Raw genomic sequence first — 21,030 nt, 5'->3', positions numbered from 1 at the left:
AGTGTATGTGTGCGAAGGGGTTGAACCACTTTTTTTTACTTATTTCTACAAATATGTATACATCCAAGAACTCGGTGATGCCGGACCCTGACCTCGTTGAAGAGGCAATGTTCTCTCCACCCCAAAATAAGAACAGAGAAGGGGATGTTCTAGACCAAAATTGATCGGCATGCTATCAGGGTCATCATGGTCATCATCTTCATCATTAATCGTCGCTTCAAACAAACACCTCTCTCGTTCATGCTGCCCGTCCCCGATACTGCACCTGGGGATGTCTCTTGCTCTTTCATCCTCCACCCATGCATGCCATACATAAATCTTCTCTCCCAAAAATGAAACGTTGGTAAACGCCTTTTCCCACTTCGCCGCCCATGGGTCTTAGGTAGATTCTCCGGGTCCAAGTATTTATTTGGTGATGTCGTCACCCCAAACGCTCTTCGCAATCTCAACATTAAGTCTAACCTTGGCCCATTGCTCCTCCTCCGTCAACTCGTTGCCCTCAGCAGTCGAACTAAATCCACACTGGTGGCTTACACACAGCTGGTCAAGACCCTTTGGCGTAATCTTGGCTGCCTCGTGTAACCTCTTGATGATCTCGTCCTTGTCGTCTAGTGTGTTCTTCTTGCTCGACATGACGCCGAGGACAACGACCTTGTGCTCAGGGAGGTGGCGCAGGGGGCTAAAGTCGCCTGAGCGCGCGTCGTCGTACTCGAGGAAGTAGGCGTCAACGTTGAGTTCTTTGAAGAGGACTTCGGCAACGGGCTCGTAGCCGCCTGAGGCGAACCACTTGGAGCGGTAGTTACCACGGCAGAGATGGATGCCAATCTTCATGTCGGCGGGCCTCTTCTCAATGGCCTTGTTGATGAGCTCGGCGTACTTGCGTGGCAGGGTGCTGAGGTCCTCGTTGCGCTCGGTTTCGGCAGCCTTGCGCATGTCTGGGTCGCACAGGTAGGCAAGGTTTGTGTCGTCGAGCTGGACAAAGCGGCAGCCGGCCTTGTAGAGGGAGTCGAGCTCCTCCTGGTAGACGCGTGCGAGGTCGTCAAAGAAGACGTCGAGGTCGGGGTAGGCGGAGATGTCGATGGAGGCACGGCCACCACGGAAGTGCACCATTGTGGGCGAAGGAATGCAGACCTTTGTTGTGGCCTTGCTGCCATTGTTCTTGATGGCCTGCTCAAGGAACTGAAAGTCCTCGACCTGGATAGGTTTGGGGTGGCCGAGCTTGCCAGTCACGACGAGGGTTGGCGGGGAGAAACCGTCCTTGTGCCTGATGTTTCCAACCTGACCCTTCTCCTCGATACCAGCGACGTTCTTGAGGAAGTCGAGGTGGAAGTAAGCGCGGCGGAACTCGCCGTCGGTTACGGAAAGCAGGCCGTTGTCTATTTGCTGCTTTGCAACCTGGGCAATGTGCTCGTCTTCAACCTTGCGAAGGTCCTCAGCCGTGATTTCGCCTTTGGCGACCTTTGCGCGAGCCTCGAGGACGGCCTTGGGGCGGAGGAAGGAGCCGACGTGGTCGGCGCGGTATACACCAGTGGGAAGAGGCATGGTGGTTGATGTTTTGGTGAAGAGCGTGGTGCAGTGGAAGAAAAAGGCGGGATTTCTGGCAATTTAAGTCAGACGGATTGCAAGTAAGGACAGAAAATTTGTACAGTGTCTCTTCCGCCTTACTGCAGCATGTACCGATTGCGAACACGCAACCATGAAGCTACCCCACCACGGCAGTTGTTAGAGCCAGGCTATGACATGGATTCCTGGCGCCCAGCAACAATGACACTCCGAGTTGTAGCCGCCCGGGCCCAGAGACGGCTTGCCAGGCGTGCGAGAGTGGCGCAAAAGCCGCCCGCATAGATGCATGCAAGACGACTTCTCTCTTCAATGGCGAATGCAGTGAGGTGGGATCGCCAGTTCATGCGGCTCATCAGTGGGAGGCGGCTAACATGACGTTTGGTGGGGTACATACAGACCCTGCCTTGCTAGCCCCCCGGCGCTCATCGGCCTGACTAGTCTTTTGCGGCTGACACATGGGTCACACATGCTTCCGGGGTAAGAATACATCCATATGCATGTGGCAAGCATACTATTACAATTGGATATATTGATACATGGTCGAAAAGGCATCATTGCTACAGCAGTCATGTCCCCCTCTATGCAGCCTTCACCAGCTTTGCTTCCAAGAGTTCGCCAAATTGCCCCTCCCACAAGCCGTCGTCTTCATCGTCACTCTCCATCAGCAACGCATCAGCCGCGTTGTAGACTCGATTGCCTTTCCCGTCAAACCTCTTCTCCTTCTTGACCAGGTCGCGCGCTGCAATCCTCAATTGGATCGTCCCTGCACCAGGCCCGGAGTCCCCTTCGTGCTCCACAGTCGCCGTCTTGAACCCACTAATTTCAGGCGTAACAGTGATAGGGTTGACAGTAAAGAACTTGCACGCAATCACCGCACCCTTCTTCATGTCCGCCGCCGTGAGATCAGGCAAAGTGCTCATGTCCTCGGGCAGTGGCGCCAAATCGGTTTGCACGGCTGTCGCAAGGTCCTGTTGAAGCTGATCCTCAATGGCTGCTTCTATAATCTCCGACTCGTTGTTGGCCGCGGGAGCATCATCATAGTCCAGAATAATATTCTCTTCCTCATCTTCCTCCTGCACTGCATATGTCTGTTGCGGTGTAGGACTCTGCTTCTTCTTCTGTTTCTTCTTAGCCGCCTTCTCCCGCATCGCCTTACTAGCAGGATCCCAGTGCTGCTCGAATGGAAACGGCGGAGCACTAAGCTCAAACTCTTCATCCCAACACTCAAAAGCAGACACGTTGATACGCGACTTCCAGAAATCAGGGTCTGATGCCCCTTCAGGCTCCGCGACTTCATTCACGGCTGCTTTATTTCTTTCCTTTCTAACCATTGGTGCTGCTTGTCGAGCAAGTATCCGGCCAATTGCAGCAGTATCTGGTCGAAGCCTTCTCGGAGTAACTGCTTTCTCAGCGGGTGCTTCGTCTGCTGGTATCGTTTGCGTTTGCACCGAGTCGACTGATGGCACAGGACCAGACAAAGTGTCTCCAAACTTTGCCATCAGCTCTTGTTTTCTCTGTTCAAGTTGTAAAGCATCTTCAGCTTCCAAACCCTCGTCATCTAAGCGTTTCCTCTTGCCCTGGGATCTGGAAAAGGGCTGTGTGCTAGTAGAGACCTCTTCTGCTTCGGGCTGGCCAAAGTTCCCTTCCTCATAATTCTTCAGGTCGCTCAGGCCCGCACCCTCGGGGAGCACACCAGATGCTATCAGACGACGAAGACGATTTACTCTAGTGCGTCGGGAGTTTCGGACCTTTGTGGCTTTGAGTCCCTGGCCTGGAGGAACGTGCTTTGTGGCTGTAGTCCTGCGGCCATCCTTTGACGATAAGACGTCAGGTGGAGCGCTTGCATCGCTGTCATCGGAGTCAGAGTCAGAGTCGGAGTCGGAGTTACTCGTTGTATCTGAGTCTGAGTCTGACCCTGAATCTGACCCTGAATCTGACGTGTCTGAGGCGCTCGACGAACTGCCGGGCTTGGCTGCCGAGCCCAAATCTGAATCTGAGTCGTCTTCTGAATCTTCGGCAGAAGAGGCGAATTCGTCGCCATCTCCTGGCACAAAGTCATCATCTTCCTCACTATCATCTGATTCATCAATCTCTGGCACCTGGAAGTGTACTGTCTTGGACTTTCTCCCAAACTTGTTCACACCACTCCTAGAGACTGTATGACCGTTCAAAAGTGGGAGAGGCACCTCTTCTTCTTCTTCGGGTTCTTCGCCATGTTCCATAAGCAAAGCTGTGGCTTCTGGCTCTGGCTCTGGCTCTGGCTCTGGCTCTGCTTCTCCGTCGTCGAGTCGGCGTCGCTTGCGTGGGGGTATGCGAACGGGAGGTCGGTTTGGTTGTCGCAAGTAGGGTCGACCGAAAGGAATGCCATCGACAAGGTGTTGACCTCCATCGGATATCTGGTCACGGCCAGTGAGAGTACGCGCGCGTATTTCGGCTGTCATGAGCGGTCGGATGCTATAGTTGAGTCGTCAGCATACAACATCACAGTTACTATGATGCTACATACGAAACATGGTCATCTTCCTTGAGCGCATTGATGACAGGCATAAAGTGAAGGCACTCGAAGCCGCCCACTTCGACGACATAGTGCTCCAGGCCCCAATGCTCAGCCTCTAGCGGGATAATGTGGTTGACATCTTCGAGCAAACGCGTAATGGTGTATGCCTGTGTACTGTTGGTTTCGGGAACGCTCCAGAGGATGTTGGCAGCTGGCAGACCGTTCCTCTGCACCGTCAATCGAAGCCTCATCTCGGCACGTCAAGTTTCATGTGGTTTGCGACAAGCCCAAGTCATCTGCATCGCGAACTTTTGGACATGGCGCCGCGACCAATGACGATCTATGCGCGTCCCACTAGCACGCTTTGGTGTTAGCGCGTTTCTGCCCATCGATCTTTCACAGTGGCATTCCTCCCGCATGACGCAATTGTATGCATCTTACCTGATCTAAGACGCTCATACACTTATTCTCTCGTTCTGTAACACTCTCAATTCAAGTCAGATATAGTTTGTACTACAACAAGAACTCACAATGCCAGTCGGAAAACCAATCAACACCCTCAAAGGCTCCTGGAAGCGTCTCTTGAACGATGAGCGATTGCGCCGCTCTTCTCAAGTACTCTCAGTTGTCGATTCAAATGTCTGCATCTTTGGTGGCGAGGTGAAGCCTCGGGAGCCTATAGATGACAAGGTCGATGTGTTTCCCCTCAAGTCCAGTATGCCCCTCATCTGAACAAGCCATCAAGGTACATGGCTAAAACGGGAACAGATGCTACAAACCTGGAAACAAAGTCGGCTTCCTCAGCACCCAGCCCAAGAGTCGGGAGTGCATCAGCCGTTCTCAATGGCAAAATGCACTTGTTTTCTGGACGCGGCGGTGTCGACATGGCACCCATAGAGGAACAAGGCGCAATGTGGTGCTACGATCCCGCAAGCTCGTCATGGACGAAGATCACCCCAGCCGATTCATCAGCGCCCTATCCACCAGCACGCAGCTATCATTGCTCCACTAGTGATGGCAAAGAGACTTTCTTCCTCCATGCTGGATGTCCTGCAAAGGGGCGCCTATCCGACTTGTGGATGTTCAACATCAACAGCCGTACATGGACACAAGCACCAGATGCTCCAGGCTCCCAGTGTGGAGGCGCTTCAATCGCCTACCACGATGGCAAACTCTACAGAATGAATGGCTTCGACGGCAACACTGAACAAGGTGGCAGCATCGATATATTCGACATTGCTAACAACACGTGGTCCACTGATACTTTTGAAGCTGATGGCTACAACGGGCCTCAGGCCCGCAGTGTCTGTGTTCTGCTGCCAGTACGACTGGCTCGTAAGGATAAGCTCCTCACACTTTTTGGCGAACACGACCCTTCGTCACTGGGTCATGCTGGAGCAGGTAAGATGCTAGGCGATGTCTGGATCTACGATATCACCGAGAAATGGTGGACGCAGCTTCAACCTGAAGGCAGCGACGGTGTGCCTGACCCGCGTGGATGGTTTGATGCTGACGTTGTCAAGGCTGAGAGTGGTAATGATAGCATTGTCATTCATGGTGGATTGGGTGAGAATAATGAGCGACTGACGGATCTTTGGCAACTTGTATTCTGATCTGTGTGGCCTGAAATGTGGGTTACCTATTTTCTGAAAAAAAAAAAGAACAAAAAAACTGTTCCAACGCGTATTTGTAAGGCTCCGTATCATCATGTATCATTCAACGTTGGCCACAAAAGATATAGGCGTAGTGTGCTGACGAGACACTGATTCTACGACCGACTTGACTTGACCTTTTTTCTATGTTTGCTACATACCACTTACCTTTTTTCTCTATTTGTTATACAGCGTATCAGATCAATCATTTTAGGAAGAGATAGCAGTTTACACCCTAAACCTGCGAGAATCGGGTATTGGAAAAATTAAACTTTACAATTAAAGGAAAAGGTTAAAGGATAACTATAGGTAAGCATTTACGGCAGCGAGATCCTACTCTTAAAATCTAAATAATCGTTTAGTAATACAACTAAAAACTTGCCTTTTAACGGGTATGTGCCTACTAGGCACATCTCTGTTAGGTACGACAAATAAATTGCGGCTATGACCAACATAGTAGAACAGGGAACTATGGTTGCGATGAGAGAGCAGCACAATAAACTATAGTCGAGATAAGAACACACTGATTCTACGAATAGTCAAAGGGAAGTTGCTGTAATTTCTCAACCTGTCAATATACAAGTATACAGTACTGTCATAATTGGATGAACGGATGTTGCGCTTGTCAACGCTCAACCCCATTAGTGATTATATTCGATCAAAATTCGGGGTAGCAATCAATCTTTGATTCTAGTAATATATATGCCAAGCCCTCTACACAGAGACATATCCAGCGTTAGGTAAACTTACTGGAATGATCCTGTGAGTCGATATGAATCTATACAACCACGTTAGAGACTGCTTGACACTGCGACATCGCTTGTTTTCATCAAGGCTGAAATGTGTAAGTTTCTATTCCGTTTAAAACTTCAGGCAGTTAAATGAAATTAGATATTCGTCTTATTTCGTTGAGTATTACTATAGCTATTCTTGCTTGTACTAACCTCTCACCTCACATTCTAGACGCTGCATAATACGCTCTTGGTACAAAGGTGATGGCTGGGTGCGACGCCAGATATTGAATTACGACAAGTCTTGAGCATTTGCGTACAACAGACCTCCGATGTCATGGATTTCACATTAAATTATCACAAAGACTGGATAGAATTCCATAGTTATCACATGACCATTAGGCTCGGATAAGAACTCATCCCTCACTTGCCATCCACCTGGCCCATTTTCCGGTAATTTCGGCTCCGCGAGAGGGCTGCCCATTTTCCGGCTATTTCGGTTCCGCGAGAGCATGTCTCATGTGAGCGGGGAGGCGTCATCATTCCCCGCATCACCTATGCCGAGGAAGAACATGTTGATATCCGGAGACTACCGCAAGATCTTTAGGATTTCAAACAACGAGCCATTGATTGGGAAAAAGCCAACTCCTCAGCACTGAATCATTGGAGCAGCAAAAATGCATGTCTCAATTCTTGCGGGTGCAGTAGCTGTTGCGCTCATAGCGCGCATCTTATTTCCGTTTCTGAAAACATTCCTCTCGCCGCTACGCAACATACCGGGCCCATTTACTGCCTGGTTCACTGATCTTTGGTATCTATGGCGAGTCGAAAAGGGCAGGTTTGAGTGGGATAATATCGAGTTGCATCGAAAATACGGTAAGTCGTGTCGTTCTATCATATGTGATTGAACCACCTTCTCCAAACCCGATGTATATCAGAGACGATCACTTATATTGTGACTGCAGGCGAGATTGTCCGTTATGGACCAAACCGGTACTCCTTCTCTTCACCGTCTGCGCAAAAATCTATCTACGGCCACGGCACAAAGTTCCCAAAATCTTCGTGGTACTCGGTGTGGGCTCACCCAGACCAATCGCAATGGACGCTCTTTACAGACGACTCGATCCGACGTCATAGCGAGAATCGCCGACAGTACCAAAGCACCTACAGCATGTCCTCACTCGTCACCTATGAGCCATATGTGGACGAGTGCGCGGAGCTCTTTAGCCAACGTCTTGGAGAACTTGCCAGTGCGGGTGCATATGCAGACATGGGGCACTGGCTACAGTGCTATGCATTCGATGTCATTGGATTGATAACGTACTCTAAAAGATTAGGATTCCTAGATAGAGGTGAGGACATTGGTGGTTTAATGGCGGCTTTGGAAGACTTTTTATACTATGGATCCTTGGCTGGAGTCTTTCCGTGGCTGCACAAATACCTCTTTCATATTCGCAATTGGCTGGCTGGCCCGACAGGAACAGGGCGAACATATGTGTCGAAGTTTACACAAGATCGCATTGCAGAACACCAGACAGAGCAGACAAAGAGGATCCCACTGGATGGAGCAGAGAAAGGGAAAACGAGCATGGACTTTTTGACAAAGTTCTTTAAGAAGAATGCTGACGCTCCTGAGACCTTTACCATGTACCATGTAGCCCAAGGGTGCATATCGAATATGGCAGCTGGCTCGGATACTACAGCCATTTCTCTCTCTGCTATTCTCTACTACCTGCTTAAGAATCCTTGCACGCTGGAGAGATTACGGCACGAGGTCGATGAGCGCCAGCGACAAGGCCAAATCAGCCACTTCATCACATTCAAGGAGAGCCAAGAGATGCCCTACCTTCAGGCGGTGATGAAGGAGGCACTGAGAATGCATCCTGCTACTGGCCTCCCACTGGAGCGTGTAGTGCCAGCTGGTGGCGCAGAGATATCCAATGTGTTCTTTCCTGAAGGCGTAAGTTACCGCGCTGACATGAAATGGTCAGCTCGAAAGATGCACGGATATGGCTACTGACAAACTTGTGTTAGACTATTGTCGGAATCAACTCCTGGGTCGCTCATCGCGATACTGCCATCTTTGGTCCAGATGCAAACCAATTTAGACCAGAGCGCTGGCTTATTGAGGATAAAGAGAGGCTTGCTATCATGGAGCGAAATTGGATGCCGGTATGTCATGGATTCGTCATCTATCTGTTGATCGCGACTATTGCCTCAATTCGCGCAACGCCACCTCGCGTACATCCTTCTATTCCACCCAATCTTGTACCTTGGGCATCATTTACTGACTAAAATACGTGCTGTGCAGTTTGGCCTCGGAACAAGAACCTGCATAGGAAGACACATTTCGTTTCTGGAAATGTCCAAGTTAATCCCCGCGCTTATCCGCGACTTTGACTTCACACTGGCTGACCACCTGCAAGCGGCTGATCAGGAGTGGAAGACGACAAACTACTGGTTCATCAAGCCGCGCGACTTCCAGGTCAAGGTTACGGCTAGACGGCACAATCAGCAGTGATTGACATGGGATAGTAGAAGAAGCGGCAGAACAACGCAACACCGCATTCGTTACGGATAGTCGAGTTTCCGGATCGCACATCATGCCAATTGCGCGTAGTGATTGATCTTGGCCCCCCAATTTTTTTTCCTTGAGGGAAAAAAACGTGCCTAGCTGTCACCCTCAACAAAGAGAAGATCGAACAATAATTGTGGACACCGCTTCGGCAGCTAGTCCTTCCGATTACGCGATTTGACACCAAGCACAAACAGGCAGAACATGGGCATCATAGATAACAGCGCTTCCTTCGGTGTTTATTTTTTGTTGGATTCACCCTAAGAAACCTGATCGCAGAGTAGTTCGTGTTAATCTGCACGAAGGATTTCTAGATAACGTTCTGCATGGCTTTGCGTTCACGTTGTATGCATGCATAAAATCCTTGTGCCTATCGTACGCTAGCCCGCCTGCCCGTTCAGACCGCATACACGGTATGTATCAGTAAAGCAATATATTGTTAGAAACACCGACATAATCGCTCTGCCCGCCTTGCACAACCAAGCATTCTCCAAGGCTCCAGGCAGCCAGGCGGGGGTGGGCATGGCGGTCTGGGAAAAGCAAAAACAGCAAATGGTAAGTGATAAGGGAGGAAAGCGGAGTCAGTCAGCAAATTGTAGCGCGGCGATTTTTCATGTGCCCTTTGCTTCTGCTTTGCTTGTTTTTTTAATGGGGGGCAGGCCCACGCCAGAATGGGGCGCGCGCGTTCTGGGGTTCGTGTTTTTAGGGCAGTTTTTGTGTTTTATCTTCCCGTCCAACGAGTGGTTTGTAAGGAAACACGTTGGCAGTGACTACCTACTACTTGCGTTGCCAATTTATCGATTTCTCACCGGTCCCATGCAGGTCTTTGATACAACGTTTGCTAGGGGGGTTGTCGGGTTCAACCACCGAGCGAGCGAGGAGGGGGCGTGGTGGTAAGGGAAGGGTGTGCAACACATGTACGCTAGGGCATTATGGTACGATTTTTATTTGCCATGACGCGCATATTTCTAATTTGATGGCGGTGGCCTTGAAAGAGTTGTGGTAATTGAAGGGTGTGTGCTGGTGGTGCTGTTCCACAACGTATCACTAGCTTGCGAAAGCGATGTTAGGCGTCACCATGACTGACTTACTGGTTGACGGGCGCCCTTACACATGCATGACACGCCGTCGCGCGCGCACCCCTTTTGTATCGTCTTTCGTGGCGTATTAGACTGTGGTCTGCCGAGTGGGCGACGAGTGGATAGAAGGGGGCTCGTCAGATTAGGAAAACCATAAAAAAAACACCAGGAATTTGCTGGTACACTAATCAAAGCGCTGAAACGGCCATGAAGAAGATGTCATGTTCCTATTATTTCTGTCTCCCTTCAGGTCCTGTAATAACCAGATGCACAATAAAACGCCACTTTTTACCCGCTTAGAAAAAAGCCACAAAACGCAGTACTGGGTGAAACAGGTACTGGGCCGGGGTGTTTAGGTGAGGTGGGCCAAAAACAAACAAACAGCGAAATCGGTACTATGAACAGAAGCAAAGCGGATGCGCAAATCCGGCACGATGCCGACCGATGCCGGGGAGTTGTTCAAGAAAACAAAAAAGGAGGTCCTCATGCCGCAACGCATCCCGCATGGAGCAAAACAAGGAAACAAAAAGCAAGCCATCCGCAATCCCGCTTCCGAAAAAGCAAAAGAACAACAAGAAAAAAACTGTCCGGTTGAAACGGCCCACCCACCACTACTTACAACCATCACACATGCACAGTCTCTTCTGCACTCTGCACTCATCCCACAAACCCACCCCTGTTACTGCAGTCGGAACCCTGTCCGTCTGGCCCGTCTAACCACCTCCCCCTTGTTCTTCCTCCAACTCCCCTGTCCTCTCTCCCCACGCTACTACCAACACCATCCCAACCCAATAAACCCTTGCCTGCCCCCCCGGTGCGCGACCCGACTCATCCGTGTGTTTCGACTACCGGATTCGTATTTGGCGTTTGTGTGTCTCTCTCTTCTCGCACAGCCGCCCTAATTACCCGCAAGCTGAACTACAAACAAGAAAAAAAAACAGGGAAAAGGCGCTAAGATAGCTGAAGAAAAGATTACAAAATGAAGAAGAAGAATACGACGGGGCACATGGCGCTAGTATTTACGGCCGACACGGGGGAAAGATGGCGTTGTTGCTAAAGGGCTGTTTGGGTTCTGGCTAGGCTTAGACACTTTAACGAAAGGGGGAGGGAGGACAACACCGCGGATGAGCGATTGGTGTTTCTCTCTCTCTCTCTTTTGCAAATAGCGTTCTGCTCAAGCTTTACTTAGCCTGCAAGTTGCAGGCGCGCGCGCAAAAGAGAGCGTACAATGTACACCAAGGGAAAAAAAGGTGTACATGTACAAACATGGTAGAAAAGTAGTGTTGTATCTGCTTACTGTACATACAATACACAGGGACGGAATTACATAGAGTAGAGAGATAGGTATCTCTCTCGGCTAAAAATAAATTAAAAAAGGGTATGGAGTGCGAAAACATCGGGCGGACGTGGCCGCTCGCGAGCGCCCATACATTGGTCATGTTGACGAACAACGCCACACCGCCACACCGCTGCGTTGTGCAATTTTCAGATGGATTTGTTCGTAAAGAAAGATTTGACCTTTTTTTTTGGGGGGGGGCTGGATTGGCGAGCGCGTGGCTCGGGAGGGGCGGCCGGGGCGAGCGAAGGATTGTGCGGGTGGAGAGGGCGTGTGCTGTGTGGGTGGGTGGATGGGAAAGGAAAATAGAGTGCGTTGCAGCGAGATAATGCACATGGGGAGTGGGAGGAGCGAGGTTTGGTAGCAGGGGCTGTACTAGCCATGTGCTGCCCTTGCAATACGGTGGGGACAAGCAGTGGATACGGTGGATGCGGGCGGAAGGGCCAATGTCCTGGATTTGGATAGTTTATCGGTTTCGCACTCGGAAGAGGGCATGTAGGCGAGGGTGCATGCGGAATTGGGCGAATGAATGATACGTACGTTGGCTGGATTGAGAAGACGCACGAGCGAGCAAGGTACACGCTTTTGGCACGAGTCCCGAAGTGTCCTTCTGGATGTCGCATGGAAGCCCTTTTTCTGGCCACAAAAGACATGACGAAGATGGGAGAGAATCTTTGCTTCTTTTGTAAAGTTTTCTGATGTGGCGTTCACAACTGTTCCCAGGGCCTTTTGCAGAATCTACAATGCAATGCCGGCACTTCAGACCAGCCGAGGTGATCATGCGGTTATGCAAGGCCACCACCGTAAGCCTGTTGCCAGCAGCAATCCCGTGTCAGACGGCATGTGTGAGAAGGTAAAATCAAAACATAAGGAACGAGAAAGGTCCGTGAAAGGGCCGCCAGGAGCGAGAGTAAGATTTGTGGAGTTTGGAGGATGAACATGGATTAAAATGTAATTCTACAACTCAGTTTTTGGGCTTACCTCGTTTGTAAGAAAATGTGTATCGTGCGCTTCGAGTGTGCCCAAACAAGACGCGCCTAATGCGCCTCTATCATCCCAGTGTGCGATAAACGTCTAACGTGCCGTTGTGTGCCAATTACCCCCAAAAACCAAAAAAAGTAAGCAGAACAGCCGTTCAGTTGAGTAAAAAAGACACGGGTGTATGTGGACCCGTGTAGATCGAAAGTGGTCAAAGATGCGCAAGCAACGCGGCAGTCGAAAGCCACAACTAGCACTTGCCGGCTTGCCACATTTTGACGGATTTGACAGTCATACCACGATCGGCACCCTCGCCCCAGGTTGGAAGCCACTCATCCCTAGCTGTCAAAATTGTTAGTGGTTTTTCTCTGGAAGATTATGGGAATAAGTTGATGACGTACCATTCCAAAAGTCCCTAGGAGCAAAGTCGCTGCCATCGACCCAGGGCTTGTTACCCTCACCGTCGAAGAACCATCCATTCTGGGCACCGACGGCGACGTTGAGGATGAGGTAGAACTTCTGATCGAATGGAGCATTAAGCCCACCCTTAATCCATGGGTTTTCCACAAGAGTGCCGTTGGCGGTGGTGACGCCGTTGAAACCGCCCTTATTCCAGAGCTGGTTGTTCTCGGTGAACTTGTAGTACATAACCTGCTTCAGACGGGTGTCGAGGAACAGGAACAGGTACTTCTCGGTCCACTCGAGGCCGAAAGTGTGGTAGCTTGAGGCAAAGGTTTGGCGACGGAAGAAAGCGTTACCGTGTGTGTTGATGTATCCGTCGTGCTTGGAGTCGGGGCCCCAGTGGAGAGTTGAGGCCATGAAGTCATTGCCTTCGGGGTAAGGCCATGCGTTTCCGCGGAACTCAGCAATGTCGATTTCTCCGCTGCGGGGCCACTCGCCGTAAACATTATCTTCAGGCATCATCCCTACACATGGGTGTTAGCATCCTCCGATATCATGGCCGAAGTTTCATATGCAACGTACAGATGGCGGGCCACAGCCAGTCACCCTTGGCGGTTTTAGCAACAACCTCGACACGACCGTATTTGATGGACTTCTTTCCCTTAGTAGTCATGCGTGCGGAACGAACAGGAGGAATAATGGCACCGGTGGTTGCGTTGGACCTGACACTGCAGGATTTGTAGTCGCTCGAAGTGCAAGAACCGTCACCGCCTGCCTTTGTGATGTTGAGCGTGTAGCCGTCGACGAGCTGCTCTGCAGTGATGCCCGTGGACTCGGTCGTCAGAGTCGGGACAATGTGGAGACCCTCGGCGTCAACGTAGCTGTTCTTTGGGTCGTCGGTCGTCCAGTCGAACTCGCCGTTTCCGAAACCACCAGTCTAAAGGTGGGCGGTTAGTTTGGCGAAAGTGGAATGTGAACATTGTTGCTTACCTGGATTTCGTAGCCCCAGTTGGCGGGGTCGATCTTTTCAAAGTTGTCATCCATGATGAGACATCCCTCGGGAACCTTGGCTTCATTGACAGCTGTGTATGCGATGTAACCGGAGAGACCCAAGCCGATAATTATGCAGGCGAAGGTGATCCAGTTGCCAATCTTGGTGCGCTTTATCCTTGGGTCGTCCTTCCATGGCAACTCGCGCCTAGAATGTTGGTCAGTTTTGTGCAAAAGATTGGACACAGGTATATAGACAACATACTCTCCCCGTAGCCTGTAGCTCTTGAATGGCCGCGGTTGTTTCCGCAGTTCAGCATTGCCCGTTTGGTTCGGGCCGAGTCCGAAGGAGAGGTTGGAGGGGTTCCTGGGCAGGTAGCTACCAGCTGCTGATTGATCGGGACGTCTTTGTGTCATGCCAGCAGGAATGCTTGGGACATCTTGGGATTGGGCCTCCGGTGCTGGGGCAGCGGCCTCGGGGGCCTTCTTGCTACGCTTGAATAGAGAAGGCATGTTTGGGCGGCGGAGGGGGAGGAGTAACGAGTGTGGAGTGCAAAAGTCCAAGAAGGGCTCGAGTGGTGAGCGGGCCGGGACGAGGGGGTTTATTGCCGAATCCAACTCCAACAGAGGAGACGTGATTACACAAGCGAGGCCGCGGTGGGAGACGCTGTTGAGAGCTGAAGTATCAATACCCCAGCCAAGCGGTCTGGCTTTTTTTGCGGCTCGAAGAATCGATAGTAGGCTGGCTGGGCCGTCGTCGGGATGAGCGAAGTCTGACGGCTCTACCAGTCTAGATTTAGAACATTCGACACGTTCACCAGCACGAGCTGGCCTAGCCGGCCTGATGGTTTCTGCATGCGCAAGGGGCAGGACGTGGGCTGTGGCTGGATACCAGGGCGCAAAGCAGACTAGCGCTCGCCTAGATGCAGGTACCTAGGTTGCTGCCGCGAAGATAAGCACGCGGCTAGTGTGACAGCCTTGCAGTCATCAGCCCAGGATGCGCCGCCACGGCACGTTTAGCGAAGCGACAGAGACTGCACCGCCCGTACTAGGCCCGAGGCTGAACGTCCACCATGCTCCGACGCCACGACGTATCCTTTCTCTTCGTGGTTCGTGCCTAGATTTAGCGCCCGGTCGATCTCGTCACACTGCCGCGCGACTCATACCGTCCTCTGCCTCCCCCCCTGCGACGAGATCGCGCTTGGAGTGGACCTCGAGCACCAGCCCGCTCAACCACTCTCTGGGACCGATGCTACTAGTAGATAGGCATCCCTCGAGAAACCTGCATGCCGTCGATATCGTGTCCTCCCCCTCTCCGTATCTGCAAGTCGGTGGCCAGAATCCTGCAGCTCCGACGCTGGCCCATCGTTGTCGATTGACTTATCTGTAGGCCGGCTAAACACTGCGCTACCGTCATGGTGCGTCGCACCTGGACGACTCCACCCCTGCCGTCTGACTCTGTCGACTAGAACCTGGCCTGACTCAAAAATAGCCCGGGAGGGCATGGCGTCATGCAACAACCTCAAGGTTCGAGACAAACAGTCTGCGACGTGTGGCTGCCCAGTGGCGAGCTGCTTGATGTGCTGGACAGATGCCTTCAATCTAGGCAGGCCATGGTGCTAATCTTAACAACGGGACATCCGCCGGGGTCCTTATCGCTGGGAGCGGGTGACAATGCGTAGCCAAGGGTGTCGTCTACCACGTTGGACCTGTGCTGTCACCCTACACCACGTTTCGGAAAAATAAACGAATGATAAAAGCAATTCGCAGGGTCCTAGGCCCGCGTCAGTTCATAGCAGAATCCATCATTGTGTACGCTCACCCAGCAATCCACACGCGGCCCATTCTTCGGTCTTGGCCTGCAGAAACTTACCAGGATTTCGACGTGGGTTGATGGCCACCTCGGACGGTTTGGGACGCCAGGTGCCCGGTTTGGCCATGGCCAAAGCACCTCCAAGTGGTCCCACTCTCTACCATTTCCTTAGTCGCCGTCGAGCTGAGGCTGGCTGGTAGATGGCGCTACCCAATGCCGAGGGCGATAGTTGCCTCTTGCAAAAAGTAAATTCTCCTCGTCGGGACAAACGTCAACAGCAGCGGCAGAGCTAATCTTTAGCCGCCATTGTGCTGGCTCAGGCACAAGCGTCGGACATGCCAGCGGCCATGAAACTTAGACATGCCTCCTTTTGACCCCGATCTCGATCATGACAAACAATCTCGACTATCTTTAGGCCGATGAAGCACCCCTTCGTTATCGTGTTAGTGGCCTTGCCCATCGTTCCGACACCGAGGCACGCTGGGCGGAAGAGCGACCGGGGCGTGCACGGCAGGGTGTGTGATTTCATGTCAGGATCGCTAGGTCCACTTGGTGGCCTGAGATTCCGCCCATTCTGGATTATCATGGCTGCACGGCGGCGTTTGTGACAGACGCAGTGACCTTTCTCGGGACGCTCGCGTAGTGACTCTTGTTGAGATTCGAACGTGCTAGACCAGGGGGGACGCCGACTATTCGATAGTGTGTAGCATGAGTGTATCTCTGACCGTGGTGGCTACGGGCTGGACCGGGGCGGAGCTTCGCGTAGGTGAAGGAAATTCTGTACACACTACCAGCTGTGCCGCCTTGATAACCACTGCTCTGCGACCCCTTCGGCTCGTTTTCAGTTCTTCACTCTTGTCACTCTTCGCAGGGCTACTTGCCCATTCCTTCGTTTCTGGGTCTTGGACGTCACGTTTGCCTCGTGGCATCCCCTTTGAGCCTTTTTTACTATCGCTTAGCAGTAATCCTCGTTAATCCGTGCTCACGTACCATAATCGTCGTCGCATGTCCAACATGTCTTCCGCCACCCCTTCCCAGGATGGGAACAGACCCGTCATCCCCTCAAGCAGGCAGTCGTTGAGTGACAGCGTCAGCGATTCGCGCTACTCTGTGCCCCAAACTCCCAATGGCCGACCTCCTGTGTCGCGACCATTGACCATGAAGATTGATGAAGATTCGAGATACCGTGCTGTAAGTATCCTCACTCATGCATCACGTGCCATGGCGCTGATTTCCCCAGATCATCAAGCATCTCCACGCCAAGGCATGCTCAATGCGTTGGATGACTTCTGGAGCTCAATCACCTGGCTCTTGCGAAGGTGTCTTGATCCGCAAGGGTCAAGGAGAATATGTCTCGGAGCCCGCAACTGCAGACCAGGATCTCGTGGCTGCAGTCAAGAGAATCAATCCCGGTGTCGCTCTCACCATGAGCACTGATGGTACACAAGCCGTGTTCGATGTCCTCGAGCCTTTTGAAACCGAGTTGATGTTCCAGAACGGTTCCCAGATCCAAATATTCGAGTCCATGGCAGAAGTCGCTACATCTAGCACCATCCGCAAGTTCCAGTATGCTGCCCTCATCCGACAAGAAAGGCTCCTGCTTGTCTGGCACGATGACCTTGGTGCCATTCTTTCTCAGGCCATGGAAGTCGAGTCCAGAATCCTCGGTCTCGTCTGGGGTACAGCCAAGAACCCCTTCAGCGGCTTCGACAGCGCCGTTCAGTCCAGTGCAAACTCCACGCTTGGCGGCTCCACAATGGATTTCGATATGGGTAAGAAAGAAGACATCGAAGTCTCCACTGAGGAAGTCGATGCCGACCCCGAGAAGGGACAAGGCCCCAAGGAATCGCTTGCTCGTCCACTCATTTTCACTAGCTCCCTCTACATCGGTCTCGCTATGAGCTTGATCTTGGTTCCAGTCTTGGGACTTGGTAACAGGGCGCTTATCCTCGAGACCATGACTGATAAGTTCTACCCTCGTCTTCTGCTCATCCTCGTTGAACCATTCTGGATCGCCTTGGGTCTTTTCTTCGTCGTCGTCGTCCTGGGTAACATCTTCCAAGTTTTTGGTCCCATCACTGGTGTCCTGACCAACAGTCGCTTCCACTCTGCCATCAAGCCGAATCTGGCCCAGGCCCGCTCTCTAGGTTTCACCCCGTCGACAATCACCATCCAGATGCCCATCTACACCGAATCTCTAGAGGGTGTCGTCAAGCCCACCGTAGCCAGTTTGCAAGCCGCCATCTCTTACTACGAATCCCGTGGTGGAACCGCACGCATCTTCATCAACGATGATGGTATGGCTGTCCGTTCGGAGGAGGACAACGAAAAGTTTCTCCGTTTCTACGAGAACAACAACATCGGATGGGTCTCGCGTCCCAAGCACAACCACGAGGGTTTCGTCCGCCGCGGAAAGTTCAAGAAGGCTTCCAACATGAACTTTGCTCTCAACACCTCCAACCGTGTCGAGGATGTCCTCCAACAACTAGTCGACGCTCGCTACCCCGGCAACGCCTCCATCACCGAAGAGCAAGAGCTTACGCTATACCACGAGGCCCTCAATCAGGTTCTTACCGCTGATCCTCGCGCCAAAGCTGGTGGTAACATCCGTATGGGTGAGATTATTCTTATCGTCGATTCCGATACCATCGTTCCCGAAGACTGCCTCATGTACGGTGCCGCCGAAATGTACCTCTCGCCCGAAGTTGCCATTGTCCAACACGCCACCGGTGTCATGCAAGTTTCTTGGGATTACTTCGAGAACGGTATCACTTTCTTCACCAACCTCGTCTACGCTGCTATTCGCTTCGCTGTCGGCAGCGGTGAGGTCGCTCCTTTCGTCGGTCACAACGCTTTCTTGCGCTGGCAGGCTGTTCAGTCTGTTGGCAACCCTCCTGAAGAGGATGGCTACGTCTGCTTCTGGTCTGAGAGCCACGTTTCCGAGGACTTCGATATCGCGCTTCGTCTCCAGATTGCAGGCAACATTGTTCGTCTTGCCAGTTACCACGGCCGCGGGTTCAAGGAGGGTGTATCGCTCACCATTTTCGACGAATTGGATCGCTGGGAGAAATACGCTTACGGTTGCAACGAGCTTGTCTTCAACCCCCTCTACACCTGGCTATGGAAGACCCCTTTCACCAAGCTCTTCCGCACCTTCCTCTGGTCCAACATTCAGCTTTCTTCCAAGATTTCCATCTGCGGTTACATTTTCTCGTACTATGCTATCGGATCCGCTGTTCCTCTCGGTGCTCTGAATTACTTCCTGGTCGGCTGGCTCAACGGTGAACTTGACAAGTACTACATCGAGTCCTGGAAGAGTAAGTCCACATCCTGTTCCTTAGTAGATCCTCCGCTAACATCACCTAGTCTTTGTCACCTTGTTGGTTGTATTCAACTTGATGTCCAACGCCTGCTTTGCCATCATGCGTTATCGTATCGGCGAGGCCAGCCTTATCGGTGCCTTTGCTGAAAACATCAAGTGGATGCCCTTCTTCATGGTCTTCTTCGGTGGTGTCTCGTTCCACATCCTGCTCGCCATCTGCTCTCACATGTTCTGCATCGACATGAGCTGGGGTGCCACAGCCAAGGAAAAGGACAACTCCAACTTCTTCGCCGAATTGCCCAAGATCTGGAAGCGCTTCAAGTGGATGTATATGCTCATGTTTGCCTTCATCGGTGGCATGATTTACCTCGGTTGCTTCGCTCCTCACGGCTGGGAGATTACCGGCATGACTGCTGTTGTTCCGTAAGTACCATTTCCTACTCCTACTTGATTGGCCTGTCACTAACTCTGCCCAGTTGGTCCGTCACTGTAATCATGCACTGCCTGGTGCCCATCGTCCTCAACCCGTCTTTGACGGTCTTCAACTACTAAGTTCGTTTTATGATTAGATGGTTTCTCTTTTTGTCGGATCTGCAGCTGCGGCGTTGGAAAATTGGCGGCCAGTTGGCATACTTGGTCGGTATACACGGAGCGGATTATCGCATCTAAAAGGGCTTCGTTTCCCTCATCATCATCGCCTTTACTAGACTCTCAAGGCCTTTCCTTGTGTTAATTTTTATTCAATATGAAGTAGTATTTCCATACTCACAGTCGGTTCCTCTCATTGGGGGCCTACCCTGCCGTTCATTTGCCACTCAGCCCTGCCCCACTTCCGAGGTGATTGTTTCGCATCCATTTTTTCGCGTCTCCTCATTGTCGCAAGGTAATAGAGATAGATTCAAGATGAACATGAGTTGGTTGTAGTGTGTTGTGTCGTGATGGTGAGCCGGATGTGTCGGGCAGCTCTGCGATATGCATGAACTGGACATTGTACGTACGGCAGGCACGCGGTGGTCGGGGCCAGCTGAAAAAGCAACCAGGAGGGCCTCGACTGCGCGCACCACCTACACACACTCCAGCACTCGCCCGGTCCATTTGTGCGCCATTGTCGAGCCGTTGGGTGCGCCATCTGGTAAGACGAGCCGTGATCTTTTTTTGATAGGCTGACCGGATTCAAAATTCAAGTCTAGACTGCCACTTCAGCCCACTCAACCATGGTGGGCGTCGTCTTCAGCTTCAGTCTCCATTCAAGCGCCCGACGCGCTCATGATCAGACATGCATTTCAGACACTGCAACATCATCCATCGTGATCGGACTTTTACCAGACAACTTCTCTTTTACACTGCAGAACAGTCTAGGTTTCGCTTATGACCCTCTGGGCGTAATGCTGCACCACACGAGGCATCCCGATTTCCGCCATGTGACACTGGTAGTGACGTGCGCGACCGATTCTGGGTAGCGTACAACACGGCTTGCCAACCGCGAGCAGGTATACGCATAGGGCTCAGGAAGAAGTTGCGTCGCTTCTCTTAACCAGCAGCCCTACAGCTAAGTCCAATGTCTACGGTGACGCAACTTCTCTCCCCCAATGAAGAGTTTACGCAAGATGGGTGTTGAGTCGTGTACTGATGTCTTTCAGCCTAAATCATACGATTTCCCGCTTAAGATGTACAAAATGGCTCTGGGGATGTCCTCTCAAGCCTTAGCTTCCGCCACACAAACTAGGGCCGTCGGAGAATGCAGCATTTTGCGGATCCGGATGACCCAGAGGCTTGTGAGATCCGGGTGACCACGGCTCAACTGCTGTAGCTGAACCAAATCGAAGCGAATGGAACTTTGGCAAACCTGCGTGCAACTTGTGAAACTGAAGCAGTCTGATGGCGCAGTGAGAAGACCGAAGTCACTCAAAGGGATGCTTAGGCATGGCGCAAATGCTCACTATCATGCCCTCGAACACACTGGTTAGTGGTCTGTTGGCGACAGCTCAACCAAAATTCTTGCTTAGTCTTATGATATGAGTAAAAAAGGGAGTAAATGCACATGAGCTGAAGTTTTCGTCCAATCGTTCGGAGACCGATATGCGCGCATGGT

At 51.7% G+C, this 21,030-nt stretch overlaps 5 protein-coding genes across 5 annotated transcripts; 3 read left to right on the top strand and 2 right to left on the bottom strand.

The window, feature by feature from the left end:
• Positions 1–12: 12 nt before the first annotated feature.
• PSV08DRAFT_412830 (UROD/MetE-like protein) lies at positions 13–4,311 on the bottom strand (the record flags this gene model as incomplete). The annotated part of the gene is made up of 3 exons (XM_014222376.2): positions 13–1,597; positions 2,197–4,017; positions 4,070–4,311. 3 exons carry the CDS (start codon positions 4,309–4,311, stop codon positions 406–408), a joined length of 3,255 nt encoding a protein of 1,084 aa, XP_014077851.2. The 3' UTR covers positions 13–405.
• A 171-nt stretch (positions 4,312–4,482) lies between these two features.
• PSV08DRAFT_211301 (uncharacterized protein) lies at positions 4,483–5,843 on the top strand. The gene is made up of 2 exons (XM_014222375.2): positions 4,483–4,775; positions 4,829–5,843. The coding sequence occupies exons 1-2, from the start codon at positions 4,592–4,594 to the stop codon at positions 5,671–5,673; spliced, it is 1,029 nt and encodes a 342-aa protein (XP_014077850.1). The 5' UTR covers positions 4,483–4,591; the 3' UTR covers positions 5,674–5,843.
• A 1,161-nt stretch (positions 5,844–7,004) lies between these two features.
• On the top strand, positions 7,005–9,252 carry PSV08DRAFT_19677 (cytochrome P450). The gene is made up of 4 exons (XM_014222374.2): positions 7,005–7,319; positions 7,409–8,403; positions 8,478–8,615; positions 8,755–9,252. Exons 1-4 carry the CDS (start codon positions 7,121–7,123, stop codon positions 8,962–8,964), a joined length of 1,542 nt encoding a protein of 513 aa, XP_014077849.1. The 5' UTR covers positions 7,005–7,120; the 3' UTR covers positions 8,965–9,252.
• A 3,071-nt stretch (positions 9,253–12,323) lies between these two features.
• PSV08DRAFT_232024 (glycoside hydrolase) lies at positions 12,324–14,440 on the bottom strand. Its single transcript, XM_014222373.2, has 5 exons — positions 14,069–14,440; positions 13,804–14,011; positions 13,396–13,750; positions 12,813–13,337; positions 12,324–12,753 (listed from the first exon to the last, which is right to left on the bottom strand). Exons 1-5 carry the CDS (start codon positions 14,314–14,316, stop codon positions 12,662–12,664), a joined length of 1,428 nt encoding a protein of 475 aa, XP_014077848.1. The 5' UTR covers positions 14,317–14,440; the 3' UTR covers positions 12,324–12,661.
• A 2,043-nt stretch (positions 14,441–16,483) lies between these two features.
• PSV08DRAFT_211291 (glycosyl transferase family group 2-domain-containing protein) lies at positions 16,484–19,740 on the top strand. Its single transcript, XM_014222372.2, has 4 exons — positions 16,484–16,807; positions 16,857–18,933; positions 18,983–19,361; positions 19,415–19,740. Exons 1-4 carry the CDS (start codon positions 16,622–16,624, stop codon positions 19,488–19,490), a joined length of 2,718 nt encoding a protein of 905 aa, XP_014077847.1. The 5' UTR covers positions 16,484–16,621; the 3' UTR covers positions 19,491–19,740.
• The last annotated feature ends 1,290 nt before the right edge of the window (positions 19,741–21,030 follow it).

The sequence above is a fragment of the Bipolaris maydis genome, assembly GCF_028858645.1.
Source record: "Bipolaris maydis strain C4 unplaced genomic scaffold PSV08scaffold_17, whole genome shotgun sequence".
Lineage (NCBI taxonomy): Eukaryota > Fungi > Ascomycota > Dothideomycetes > Pleosporales > Pleosporaceae > Bipolaris > Bipolaris maydis.
Note: the sequence above shows the minus strand (reverse complement) of the source record. Positions and strands in the feature narration are given on the sequence as shown.

Coding starts and splice junctions, on each gene's coding strand:
- PSV08DRAFT_211301 (XM_014222375.2), top strand. CDS start 4,592: ATGCCAGTCGGAAAACCAATCAACACCCTCAAAGGCTCCTGGAAGCGT. Junction 4,776..4,828: donor TGTGTTTCCCCTCAAGTCCA/GTATGCCCCTCA, acceptor AAACGGGAACAG/ATGCTACAAACCTGGAAACA.
- PSV08DRAFT_19677 (XM_014222374.2), top strand. CDS start 7,121: ATGCATGTCTCAATTCTTGCGGGTGCAGTAGCTGTTGCGCTCATAGCG. Junction 7,320..7,408: donor CGAGTTGCATCGAAAATACG/GTAAGTCGTGTC, acceptor TTGTGACTGCAG/GCGAGATTGTCCGTTATGGA. Junction 8,616..8,754: donor TGGAGCGAAATTGGATGCCG/GTATGTCATGGA, acceptor CGTGCTGTGCAG/TTTGGCCTCGGAACAAGAAC.
- PSV08DRAFT_232024 (XM_014222373.2), bottom strand. CDS start 14,316: ATGCCTTCTCTATTCAAGCGTAGCAAGAAGGCCCCCGAGGCCGCTGCC. Junction 13,338..13,395: donor CTGGCTGTGGCCCGCCATCT/GTACGTTGCATA, acceptor ACCCATGTGTAG/GGATGATGCCTGAAGATAAT. Junction 12,754..12,812: donor TCCTAGGGACTTTTGGAATG/GTACGTCATCAA, acceptor CAATTTTGACAG/CTAGGGATGAGTGGCTTCCA.
- PSV08DRAFT_211291 (XM_014222372.2), top strand. CDS start 16,622: ATGTCCAACATGTCTTCCGCCACCCCTTCCCAGGATGGGAACAGACCC. Junction 16,808..16,856: donor AAGATTCGAGATACCGTGCT/GTAAGTATCCTC, acceptor TGATTTCCCCAG/ATCATCAAGCATCTCCACGC. Junction 19,362..19,414: donor GGCATGACTGCTGTTGTTCC/GTAAGTACCATT, acceptor AACTCTGCCCAG/TTGGTCCGTCACTGTAATCA.